Source organism: Rhinichthys klamathensis, unplaced genomic scaffold (assembly GCF_029890125.1).
Source record: "Rhinichthys klamathensis goyatoka isolate OS25496 unplaced genomic scaffold, OSU_Roscu_1.1 h1tg000911l_1, whole genome shotgun sequence".
Classification (NCBI taxonomy): domain Eukaryota; kingdom Metazoa; phylum Chordata; class Actinopteri; order Cypriniformes; family Leuciscidae; genus Rhinichthys; species Rhinichthys klamathensis.
This window is the reverse complement of record NW_026607255.1, coordinates 120001-134440: the sequence shown is the minus strand read 5'-3', so window position 1 is coordinate 134440 and position 14440 is coordinate 120001. Positions and strand designations below refer to the sequence as shown.

At 36.6% G+C, this 14440-nt stretch overlaps 1 protein-coding gene across 1 annotated transcript in view; it reads left to right on the top strand.

Annotated features, from left to right (window-relative positions):
• LOC130078561 (ras-specific guanine nucleotide-releasing factor RalGPS1) overlaps positions 1–14440 on the top strand; it is a gene marked incomplete at its 3' end in the record, with an annotated part of 150954 nt that overhangs the window by 18057 nt on the left and 118457 nt on the right. Inside the window, exons 2-4 of the mRNA XM_056244108.1 lie at positions 4492–4631; positions 7543–7647; positions 9833–9883. Coding sequence (XP_056100083.1) covers positions 4575–4631; positions 7543–7647; positions 9833–9883 — 213 coding nt within the window. The remainder of the gene's footprint in view (positions 1–4491; positions 4632–7542; positions 7648–9832; positions 9884–14440) is intronic.

Genomic DNA, 14440 nt, shown 5'->3' with positions numbered 1-14440 from the left:
CTGGATCACTCCTCCATATGCTTCTATGTAATTGCATCCGGCGGCCCAGAAAAGTTAGTAAAGACATTGTTAAAATAGTCCAAGTGACTTCAGTGGCTCAACCTTAAGTTTATCAAGCAAGGAGAATACTTTCTGTGCGCCAACCCCCCTAAAATAACGACTTTATTCAACTCTTCTTCCGTGTGGGCCTCGAGTGAGTTCACGAGAGCGACGCATGTGCGAGAACTGAGTTTGATCAGAAAGTGTGAAAGGTAAGCCATTCATTTTGTGGCATTAGTAAGGCACCTTTACGTTTTCTCGATGGTTTCTCACGATTCGGACATCCAGGAAATGCACACTTTAGAACCATTTTAAACACTACATCGAAACCCATCTGCATCACTATTGTATGCTATAATATAGCCTATTGTGTATTATATTAGCCTATACTACTGTACTCATACTATACTAATATATACTGTTCTGTTTACTATACTATAATATACTTTGCTATAGGCTACTGTACTCTATACTCTATTATCCTCTAATATAGTGCAGTAGATGTATTTGCTGTAGATGTTGTCAAAAGGATCCGGCAGGTGTTCATGAAGCCCCTCAAGTGAAGTTCATTCTTTAAGTGTGTATTGTGAATAACAAAAAACATGAAGGCACCCACTCTATTGAATTGGACTAAGTGAAAGCGGGAGGTAAAGTAATGTGCGTCTCCTTGGAAACACTTAATGGCTTTGACACCCGCTCTCAGTCCAGATGGCGTCTGAAACGGGTGATGTCAGACAGTGCTGCGCTGATGATCCAGTATAACACTGATGTGTGTGTGTGAGATAGTATTATCACTGACTCATGGGGGATTACATCGCAGATATTATAGCAAATGCTCTCAGATTATAATCAGACGCTCTGGAGTGATGGAGGCGGAGGGGTTTGGGTTGTGCTGTTCAATGAGTTACAAACAAGAGCCAGCTCAAATTGAGCTGAGTCGGGAAGACTTTGGACACACACACACACACACACACACACACACACACACACACACACACACACACACACACACACACACACACACACACACACACACACACACACACACACACACACACACACACACACACGTTGTGTTTTCATGTTTTATGGGGACTTTCCATAGACATAATGATTTTTATACTGTACAGACTGTATATTCTATTCCCTTACACTAACCCTATCCCTAAACCTACCCATCACAGGAAACATTCTGCATTTTTACATTTTCAAACAACATCACTTAGTATGATTTAGAAGCTGATTTCCTCATGGGGACCAAAAAATGTCCCCACACGAACAATTCGGATATTGCCATCCTTGTGGGGACATTTTGTCCCCATAACGTAGGGTTTACCAGGCCACACACACACACACACACACACACACACACACACACACACACACACACACACACACACACACACACACACACACACACACACACACACACACAGGTTCATCATGGGTTAACTCAAATTTAAAAAGAATGCTTTATGGTACAAAAAGATTCTATACAAGCAGAAATTACTTCTTACTACTTTCATGTTTATTTCAGTTTTTTTCTAGTGCACAATCGAAAACTGGGATTATCATTTAAACCCGCAAATATATTGAAAGTTTAGTTTGTCACTCATAGTGTTATGCTGATCCTATAATTTGTAACAAATGTAGTTATTTAAAATGAGACGAAAATGAAAAATATAAGCACTGGCATGAGTGGTCTCAGTTATTAGTGGTTTCACAACACAACAAATATATTATATAGGATTATATATTATTTAAATATTACAGATACATAACCATTTTCAGCTTAGGCTATATGCATGCAGTATGTGGTACTTGTATGGGAATGAGTTGAATATTGATGTGATTTAAGTGATATAAACACTAAATGGATGGTCTGAAACATCTCTTCTGATAAAGCATCTAAAAGGCCCTGTTTGAGTAATGTGTAGTTGAGAGACGCCACCTAGTGGTGCGCATGAGTGGTACAACAATTTTGTAAGTGGTCAAATGTGACTGACTCCAACATTAACACTCTAGTTACAACAGTTCAGTTATATTGTTATATTTGTATGTTTTGTTAGTCGTCTCTATGTATTATATTAGTATACAACAGTATGCTTATACATTGATCAAATGTAACAGTAAATACAATTAAAACGTTTAAAAATATTTCTATTTCAAATAGGCTAAAGGCTGTTCTTTTGAACTTTCTATCCATCAAAGAATTATGAAATCCTGATGTTACAAACATATGAAGCAGCACAACTGTTTTCAACATTGATAATAATAATAATTATAATTGTTTCTCGAGCAGTAATTCCACGAATTAGAGTGATTTCTGAAGGATCATGTGACACTGAAGACTGGAGTAATGATGCTGAAAATTCAGCTTTGATCACAGGAATAAATTATATTTTACTATATTACAGTAGAAAACAGAACATTCTGAATAGTAAGAATATTTAACAATTTTACTGTTTTACTGTGTGTGTTTTTTTAATCAAATAACGGCAGCAGTGAGCAGAAGCGTTTAATGTTTCAAAAATATTTAAAACGTTTTTACCACAAACTTGTTAAGTAGTATATTTATTTATATTTTCATTTATATTTAGTTGTTTTGGTCTCTCCATATAGGATATTTTGAATGCTTAAAAAAGTTATGTTGTGCGTTCAGATCATTGTATTGATGATAATAAGCCAAAAAACTGAATTTAACAACATACTTATGATTGTACATAAACTCCTAAAGGCCACTAGAGGTCATCACAGCTCCTCTGATTTGGCTTCAGTAACAGGCCATGTTTAATAGCGTACACTCTAAACAATGCTGGGTTGTTTTAACCCAAATTTCGGTCAAATATGGACAAACCCAAATGTTGGGTTAATGTAATTTAAAATTTTAACCCAACTTCAACTTTCACTTTCAACTGTACATTTTTTTAATTACATTTTTAACCCAACATTTGGGTTTGCCCATATTTGGGTTGAAACAACCCAGGCCAGCATTTTTTAGAGTGTAATAAACACAATGAACTAGATTTTGTGAAGTATTGTCTGAGCGGTGCTTGGCCATAAAACTGAAGACGTTGATATACAAATGCGAGTGGTCTTATGTTAATGAGCACATACGCATGATGATTTCTATGAGCTGTTTATGCAGTGTAGTTGGTGTAAATGCTCTGGCATTCACAGCTCCTTTACATCCAGCCAGAGAAGGGTTAAAGTAGAGCCTCAAACTTGTTCATTTCGAAAGAGCATGATTTCCATTGTTTCCCTTGGAGTGAAATGTTTACATGTAGAAAGTCTGAACGAAGGAACACCTCTTGAAATGGTTACATGAGATCTGCTTGATAAAAAGCGTCTCACAGTTGGAGCTGAGATTAAAACACTTTCTTTACAGCAACTGTCATTGTAAATGAAATTCCCCGTTTCTCAGACCAAAGTGGGGGTTTCAGATGTCCAGCTGAGTGTGGAGAACTTTCCCAAAACCCATTAAGTGTGTTGATCACCGTCTGAGTGATCCGAGAGGATTTCCATTGTAAAAGTCACATTCTTTCCTATTCGTTGCGCTGCTTCCCGACCCGGCGGTTCATCGGTCAGTCAGGTATGCTGGGACTTCCTCTGGCCATCTGGGAAAGAGAGTTTGGAGTTCCTTAGGCATTTAGGATCAGAGTTTTCCCTACACACACACCCACACACACACACACACACACACACACACACACACACACACACACACACACACACTGTATAGGTCACTTTGTGCTTTTATGGTAATCTGAGGTAAAACAAGTGTCAGTTATAGATTTGAGAGGCGAGGAGAGAGATAACCGCTCTGCTGACTTTTGTACTCTTTCTTTTATTTCCTTTTATATTGTGACCAGAGTTGGATGTTTGTTTGTTTTTATACTTTTTCTCACTCGATCATGTATGCGGACAAGTGTGACATTTAATGAATTTAATTAAACACGGAAAATACGCCATCTCTCGTCTCTCGTGCATCTTTTCCTCCGACACCTATTGTTTTTCTCTCTCTGGGCAACATCTCAACTTTGCGTACACACACACACACACACACACACACACACACACACACACACACACACACACACACACACACACACACACACACACACACACACACACACACACACACACACACACACACACACACACACTTCATCTATCTGAACCCACTTCATCTATCCACACACTCCCATGAAGCATTGCTGTTGATATTGAGTCTCTTTACACTCTCACGCTAATGATATTTTATACAGTATTTTGCAATGAACTTAAGATACATGCGTCAATATGATTTTAATCATTGTCCGATCTACATTATTTGATGGTATTTCAAACATTGGTTTGAACATCTTCATGATCTTGAAAAGTAATAAAGAATGAAGATAATTGTATGTGATGACTATAACTGGTGTGTGTTTCTCCTCTGTGTGTCTGCAGGTATGGATGATTCGTCATGTGTGGGGTCTGGCTGAGGGCCGCTGTTGCCCTGGCGTCTGCACCCCATTGGCTGATTCACCAGCATGTACCGTAGAAACGGCCTATCGGATGGCACCAGCATTAGCTCCGCCTCCTCTGAGGTAACCACTCCTCCTTTCATTTTTTTTTTTAAAATATATTAATCTTATAAAATGATTAACTGATAAATAATTCTTATCTCATTGCCTTTGTTCAAGTGGTCATTGTTGCAAATTATATTTCCTTATTTCAGCATTATGACAGGATAGGACAGAAAGAGTTATTTATTTAATTATAACAATCAGTTCTGTAGTGACTCATGTACTGGGTTATTCTAGTTAACTAAAACTAAAATCATAACACATTTCTGTGATGCTGGAATAAATATTATAAAATGATAAATATTAACTGAAATAAAAAAATAAATGTAAAAAAAAAAAAAAATATATATATATATATATATATATATATATTTTTTTTTTACTTCAGCTAGTTGCTTGATGTACTAAAATAGCTAAAAATGGATAAAACAATATAGACATTAAAAACAACAATAACTGATAAAAATGACCAAAATTTTAAAATGAGAATGGGAAATTCAAAATAAAAACAAATAGCAATGATCTCCGTAATTTCGATCTCAATGATACTAAAATAACGGAAGCGTATTGCATTCACTTGAGGAAAAAAAATCTACTCTGTTTTTCCTGAATTAACGAGTTCATTATCTCAGAATTACGAGAATTTTTCATGGAAAAAAGTTTTTGCTCTGTTTTTCTGAATTAATGACTTAATTATCTCAAACTCATTAATTCATAAAAACAGAGTTTTTCAAGAACAATGTATCTCGTAATTCTGAGATAATTAACTCGTTAATTCAGAAAAACAGAGTAGATTTTTTTTTCTTCAAGTGAATGCAATACGCTTCCGTATAAAATAACACTGTTCATGTATACTGTAAATTACTAGGCCTGAATCAGCAACATTGCAAAATCTTGGAAAAATACAATAATTGTTTTTATGTGATGGTTTATAAAATTCTATTTTACAATATTTGTATATATATAATATATATATATATATATATTTATTATAATGACCTGTCATCACGCACTGGTAAAACACCCTCTGTTGTGTTTTGTGGGGTTATGTCATTGCGTCAGTGCACTTGCTGTCCTCACTTAGGTCCTGTACAGGGTGGCTGTGCTCTGATGGACAGTTTATGGGTTTGCAGTGGAGCGTTGCATTGCTCTAATGAGTGTTTGACCCTGACTGGCAGGCAGTGTGAATGAGGTAGTGCTTCTGGCATCCACCGACCCCTCGTTTCCACTGCCATTCCCAGCCCAGGACCTGCCAGCCTCCAGTACCTCCACACTGACGAGAGCCTCCACTGACACATGTCCTGCGGTGGCACCATGGGATCAGATGGCAATACTGTTGTTTTCATACATGCTCTACCCTTCAAAAGTTTGGTTGTTTCAATGTTTTGAAAGAATCTCATATGCTCTCCAAAGCTGCATTTATTTGATTAAAAATAAAAATAGTGATATTGTGAAATATTACTACAATTTAAAATAACTGTTTTCTCTTGTAATATAGTATAAAATATAATTTATTCCTGTGATCAAAGCTGATTTTCAGCATCATTACTCCAGTCTTCAGAGTCACATGATCCTTCAGAAATCATTATAATATGATGATTTGATGCTCAAGAAACATTTATGATTATTATCAATCAGTTTTTCTGCTTCATATTTTTGTGGAAACCATGATACATTTTTTCAGGATTCTTTCAGGATTCTTTGATGAATAGAAAGTAAAAAAAAAAAAAAAAAAAAAAACAGTATTAATTTGTAAAATAAATCTTTTTCAACCTTATAAATGTATTTACTGTCACTTTTGATCAATTTAATGCATCCTTGCTGAATAAGTGTTAATTTCTTTCAAAACGGTGTAATGCTGAATGATTGCCAGTTTCCTACCATGGTGCTGAAATGGTTTTGTAACTTCAAAGTCTCATAAAATAGGGAATCACAGTAATACTAACAGCAAGGAGGACTAGTGCACTATACATCATATCAAAAATAATACTACACTGTATTATTATTGCTATTATTTGTCATATCTACATGCAAGTCAGCTGTACTCATTATTGCACTTTATTGCAAATGCACATCTTTTAGTTGGACTGTTGCTGCTAGACCTCTACACCTGTCATTATGCACTCATATTTATACTAATTTATGTACATGTATATTTATTCAATCTCCTTACAGTCTATATAATTCTATCGTGTTGTCATTCTTTCAAATTTTAAATCTAGTCTATTGTATTCTGTGGAGAGTCGTACAAAGCAGGTCGTACTGTGTTTGAGTGTGTATCAATAAACTTAAAATCAATGAATTTGTAATCCTCATAGTGCTGATACTGTGTTTTTCCATGGTACATTTTTATGGTAATACTATGGTACTTTTTTTTTTTTGGGTAAGGGTCAGCTCTTTTTTTTATTTACTGGAAAGTACCATGGAAATAACATGTATGGACATTTACACGCGTCTTCATTCAGATGCTGTTATCATCAGATCAGAGATCAATGAAGCTCTGGGAACTTTCCTGGTTTTTCCAGCGCTGGCAGTCGTCCCGTGAGAAACACATACCACATCTGCCATGAAATCCTCACGCTAACCCGACGACTGTGCTTTTCCATGGAAAGAGCCGTGCTGATGTTTTAACGACAGGCGTGATGTGTTCTGTGACGGCTGGTGGGCAATACATGAGAGCCACACCAGACCAAATAAGGGATAATATACAGTCATCATCAAAAAATAACCCCAAACCAGGACAATAAAAACAGGAACGTTTAGTTAGATTGTGGTCAGTTTTGATTTCTAGTTGTCTTTCATCTGTTTATGAGTAGTCATTGTTTGCAATTGCATCCCTCCCTCTCTGTTATTGTTCTTGAATTTAGGAGCATCTGTAATATTTCATGGTTGACATCTTAGTGTCTTCATATTGCCTCTTTCTCATATTCAGGGAAGCAACAGCTCCGTGTCTGTGGACGGCCCGAGCGCGGACTATGCGAAGAGCTACGATGCTGTCGTGTTTGATGTGCTGAAAGTCACGCCAGAGGAGTTTGCAGTGAGTAAAACTGTCAGCGTTCAAATTGATGCTTTCTCTGGTGGATAACTTTCGTTCTACATCATTTGTCCTGTCCTGTAATGATGCAGCTCCATGAGTCTCATTAGTAGCTTTCCTGGTCAATTGGGACCTTTCCGTTTGGAAACAAAAGCTCTGTTCCAAGACCTTGCTGTCGAGCGCTTGTGAAACCGTCATCCTGACTGACTCTGGGCCTCATGAGCTCCGGTACTCCACATCCTTGTGGACGCAATGAAAGGGAAAAATACTTCTGGAACAAACGGTTTTGAAAAAGGCTATGTAGTTTGCTGTTAACCCTCTGGGGTTGTTCGGCCCAAATGGACCCGAAGCATTTAAATATATATATTTTTTTAAATCATAGCTTTATCGGAATGGTCCGAAATTTGGTGACTTTCTTGGTACTTGGTATATGAACACCCAAAAAATTTGGGGACAGGATTTGAATAGTCTAAGTGGTTGTAAAAAAAAATAGTCACACTCAGGACCTTCGGGTCCAAATGGACCCCCATAGGAAATGAATGGGAAATTGGCAAAAATGTGAAAATACAAAGTTTTTTTGTGCGTACAATCTACAAATCAGCCACGATCCAGAAAAAAAGCACACAACAGTGAAGGGGTGAATCTATAAAACATCAAGAGTACAAAACAGACACATCCACACACACACACTTTTATACACATACACACTAATAAATTCAGATTACATATGGGTTTTGAATTTTTAAAATGCTCAGTTTGTCCACCAGATGGCATCCATCTCATTTCAAAAATTGCTTTCATGAGGCATAGGCTTGACTCTAAAATGAAATACAGCTTAAAAAAAATTCTATTATATTCAATGGGGACAAAATGGGTCATCATTATTGCATTAATATTAATTATAAATCATTTTTATTTTTGAAATTATCTCAAAACACCAAAAAAGAAAATATATATATTTTTTTTAAATATGAATCCTGCCCTTTGGGTCCATTTGGACCCGAACACCCCAAGTGTGACTGTTAAACGAACAATCCCAGAGGGTTAATGTATTACTAAGGAAGCATGTTTTTACCAGTCTTAGCTGATCTCCTGGCCGGGTCAAACTGGTCTGTTGGCTGGTTTTATAGTGGGTTTTTAGGTTCTTACTACTTCTGAATAGGATGCCTACTTCATAAATTGTATGAATATTGTGGAAATAATGGTTCAGATCACTCAAAACACATATGGAAATGGAGGTGCCCTTATATGGGCAGTAATGGAGTCTGGTTGTGCCCTAGTGGAAGCGTCCGGTACTGCGCCCAAACAAAATCTTTCTGAAAGCTCATTTTTTGAGATATCAACCTAAAATTTGAAACGCAACTTGTTCAGAGTTTTGGTTTTGATTTTCTTGCAGTTTTAGAGTCCACCAGGTTTTGAAAAAATATATTTTATATAAAATATGAATAGTTAAATTTTTACATTTTCATAAACTCAAACTTCTATAACTTTCTTTCTGTTTCACTTTCTTAATTTATTTAACTTCTACAAAAATCTGCCCAATGTCTTCTTTAAATCTAGACCAATCTTACATCTATATTCCAAAAAAGGGGGCGCGACACATTTTAAATCAATGTTTTCTTATATGATCGTCCCTTTTATGTGAAATGCGCTATATAAATAAACTTTCCACGCCAAACTTATTTTAAATGAATTTTAAGTATACTAATAATATTTCTAATCAACAATTTGCACTGTTTTATGGGATTGCCTTGTCCACAAAAGATACACAGGTATCCCATAATGTTCCTAATTTATCAGAACAGCCTTTGCATCTGGAGTTCACCTACAGTGTGACAGAGCTGATGGTCTATGATTAATAACTCAAACGTTCTCTGAATAATATACAGAATGTTAGTGGTGATTTACAACAGGAGTTGGCCTGATTGTGGGATTTGAGAGAGTTTGTTAGCCATAATTCACATGCATCAAGGGCTTATTATTTAGACTTCTAATGAACTGAAGTTAAAGGACCCTGTTGAACCTTCAGTGTGGTGATTTTTTTGATGAATTGTTCTCATTCATTTTGTCCTTTCCCATTATGTACGCCGTAACTCAGTGCTGGAAAATGAGCTCATGGCTGTGATTACTCGCTCTCAGTTTGAGTGAAAATGTGACTTTTTATTTTTGTCTTTTCTGTGTTTCTCAGAGCCAAATTACCCTGATGGACGCCCCTGTTTTTAAGGCCATACAGCCAGAGGTAAGACCAAGGTCACATGTTTTGAGGATGAAACCTTGTAGACTAGAGAATACACTTTAACATATTAAATTATCATAACCATCATAACGGTCTGTAAATTTTTTTTTTTTTATTTTTTTTTTTTTTTAAGTCCTGGGTGATGACTGGTTAATTTTTTTTTGTCATGCGAATATACACTCCATTGTCCTATTTTTATTTAATTTTTATTATTATTCTTTTTTTAATATATATTTTTTAATAATTTTATTAAATTTTGTATTTTTATTTTTACAATTTTTTTTATTTAATGTTGTTTTATATTTTATTTTAAATTACATTTTAATTTAATTAGTATGTATATGTGTGTATATATATATATATATATATATATATATATATATAATAAAATATAAATACAATTTAAATTTAATTTAAAATAAAATAAAATAACAATATAAATAAAATAAACTACAAATATAATAATAATAATAATACAAATATAATAATACTATATATATATATATATATATATATATATATATATATATAATATATGGGTGTTTTTTTATTTTATTATATTTGTAGTTTTAATTATTTTATTTTATTTTTTATATTTTAGTCCTCAATTATGACTGATCACTTTTCTAGTCACACTAATATGCACTGTATTGTCCACCTATTTCTTTTAATTGTACATCCTCCATTTAACATGAATTGCAATGCAGACACGTAAACATGTTTTACTTGCACCGACACGTGGGTGTTTTGAGCAGGATTACCTCAATGTCCCATATGATAAGAACGTGTCTGCGATGAAACTCTTTTTTTTCTCTCCATCTTTATAATATAATGGAATTGTAAACCTACTTGTTTCATTATTTATATGATACTATTTTGAAGCTAAAAAAGGAAAAGCTGCCAGTAAACCCTGAGCGTCTGTTTAGACAGTGAGTTGCGGCACAGTGGAAGCGCAGACTTTGTGAATGAAATGCCTTGGCAGAATATTCTAACAATCTAGCAGTCTTTCATTAGGGATGTTTATACACTGTTTGGGGAAGAGAATAACACTTCAGTATCAGTTGATTATCTTTGCCAGGATAAGTGACAGTGAGGAGAGGGTCCAATATTTCCTCAGACAGATCATGATGTAAAACTGTGGGAAAACATGCCACTGGCTTATAGCTCTTGATGGATGAGAGAGAACACCTGTGACCCACTTTCATTGCTATACCACCTTATTCAGCAGCCAGATGGTGCACTGGTGTTTCTCGGCTAGTTAGTGGTGCCCAGCATCTTTAAATTACTGTCTTGATTTTATTTAGAAAAAGTTCTTCCGTATAAATATTGTTTTATTGCATGCATGGATAAAGAAAAAACTGAGGGAACATCGAGGATGACATGCTACATGAGAAACACACACTCTCGGGCCGATGCTACATGAGAAACACACACTCTCGGGCCGATGCTACATGAGAAACACACACTCTCGGGCCGATACCCCTGACCGTGCATGTTTAGCACTTCCCGTAACATACTGAAACATTTGAGTTACGCAAATAAATACAGGAGGTTCGTTTCAGTCCGTAAAGTTTCAGACGGAAACAAGTCTGAGGGTTTGTGTTGCTCATCCACAAAAAAAGTGTGCAGTCTGAGACGAGGTCTGTGTATGATTTATTAAATTGTGCAGTTCGGATGGCCGTTTACCACTTTTTTTTTTTCTTTTTTTTTTTGGAACAGGCCTTTAAGATGCTGTAATGTCTGCTTCTCTGTGTGTGTTTGCGGTCATATTTTCAGACATTAAATCTTTCGGATGTTTGAAAATGTGCAAGAGAAATGCCCTTATAACATACACACACCAGCAAGAGAAATGTCCTTATATCATACACACACCAGCAAGAGAAATGCCCTTATATCATACACACACCAGCAAGAGAAATGCCCTTATATCATACACACACCAGCAAGAGAAATGTCCTTATATCATACACACACCAGCAAGAGAAATGCCCTTATATCATACACACACCAGCAAGAGAAATGCCCTTATATCATACACACACCAGCAAGAGAAATGCCCTTATATCATACACACACCAGCAAGAGAAATGTCCTTATATCATACACACACCAGCAAGAGAAATGCCCTTATATCATACACACACCAGCAAGAGAAATGCCCTTATATCATACACACACCAGCAAGAGAAATGTCCTTATATCATACACACACCAGCAAGAGAAATGCCCTTATATCATACACACACCAGCAAGAGAAATGCCCTTATATCATACACACACACCAGCAAGAGGAATGACCTTATATCATACACACACACCAGCAAGAGAAATGCCCTTATATCATACACACACCAGCAAGAGAAATGTCCTTATATCATACACACACCAGCAAGAGAAATGCCCTTATATCATACACACACCAGCAAGAGAAATGCCCTTATATCATACACACACCAGCAAGAGAAATGTCCTTATATCATACACACACCAGCAAGAGAAATGCCCTTATATCATACACACACCAGCAAGAGAAATGCCCTTATATCATACACACACCAGCAAGAGAAATGCCCTTATATCATACACACACCAGCAAGAGAAATGTCCTTATATCATACACACACCAGCAAGAGAAATGCCTTTATATCATACACACACCAGCAAGAGAAATGCCCTTATATCATACACACACCAGCAAGAGAAATGTCCTTATATCATACACACACCAGCAAGAGAAATGCCCTTATATCATACACACACCAGCAAGAGAAATGCCCTTATATCATACACACACACCAGCAAGAGGAATGACCTTATATCATACACACACACCAGCAAGAGAAATGCCCTTATATCATACACACACCAGCAAGAGAAATGTCCTTATATCATACACACACCAGCAAGAGAAATGCCCTTATATCATACACACACACCAGCAAGAGGAATGACCTTATATCATACACACACCAGCAAGAGGAATGCCCTTATATCATACACACACACCAGCAAGAGGAATGCCCTTATATCATACACACACCAGCAAGAGAAATGCCCTTATATCATACACACACACCAGCAAGAGGAATGACCTTATATCATACACACACCAGCAAGAGGAATGCCCTTATATCATACACACCAGCAAGAGGAATGCCCTTATATCATACACACACCAGCAAGAGAAATGCCCTTATATCATACACACACCAGCAAGAGGAATGCCCTTATATCATACACACACCAGCAAGAGGAATGCCCTTATGTCATACACACACCAGCAAGAGAAATGCCCTTATATCATACACACACCAGCAAGAGAAATGCCCTTATATCATACACACACCAGCAAGAGAAATGCCCTTATGTCATACACACACACCAGCAAGAGGAATGCCCTTATATCATACACACCAGCAAGAGAAATGCCCTTATATCATACACACACCAGCAAGAGGAATGCCCTTATATCATACACACACCAGCAAGAGAAATGCCCTTATATCATACACACACCAGCAAGAGGAATGACCTTATATCATACACACACCAGCAAGAGGAATGACCTTATATCATACACACACACCAGCAAGAGAAATGCCCTTATATCATACACACACCAGCAAGAGGAATGACCTTATATCATACACACACCAGCAAGAGGAATGCCCTTATATCATACACACACACCAGCAAGAGGAATGCCCTTATATCATACACACACCAGCAAGAGGAATGACCTTATATCATACACACACCAGCAAGAGAAATGCCCTTATATCATACACACACCAGCAAGAGAAATGCCCTTATATCATACACACACCAGCCTATGTGACGTGTGCATGAGTATAAGCTGCATTTGTTTGCTAATGAAGACATGCTCTAATAGAGACTGTGAGCAATAGTTGTGTGGATTTGTTGTGTTTGCTGAGGACAGTCCTCTACATCTGGAGTCCAGAGAAGCTGATTACCTCAGTGCTGTGTTTATCTCTACAAATAAACCCGTTTCGTCATTTCTTTTCAATAGCAGAGAGTTATGATGCGTAACAGAGAGTTTGTAAACGCAGTTTGCTCCAGCTTTAATCTGTCTGTCAGCGGGCCACGGATTCAAGCTTTCATTAGTCTGGTTCAGTGTCTCTGTGATTAATGCATTCAGGCTTTAAAGGGATACTCCACTTTTTTTGTAAATAGGCTCATTTTACAACTCCCCCAGAGTTAAACTGTTGAGTTTTACCGTTTTTGAATCCATTCAGCCGATCTCCGGTTCTGGCGGTACCACTTTTAGCATAGCTTAGCATACATCATTGAAGTGGACAAGACCATTAGCATTTCTCAAAAAAAAAAAATGACCAAAGAGTTTCGATATTTTTCCTATTTAAAACTTGACTCTTCTGTAGTTACATCGTGCACTAAGACCGACGGAAAATGTAAAGTTGCGATTTTCTAGGCTGATATGGCTAGGAACTATACTCTCATTCCTGCGTAATAATCAAGGAACTTTACTGCCGTACCATGAGTGCAGCAGGCGTAATGATATGACGCAGCGCCTGAAAATAG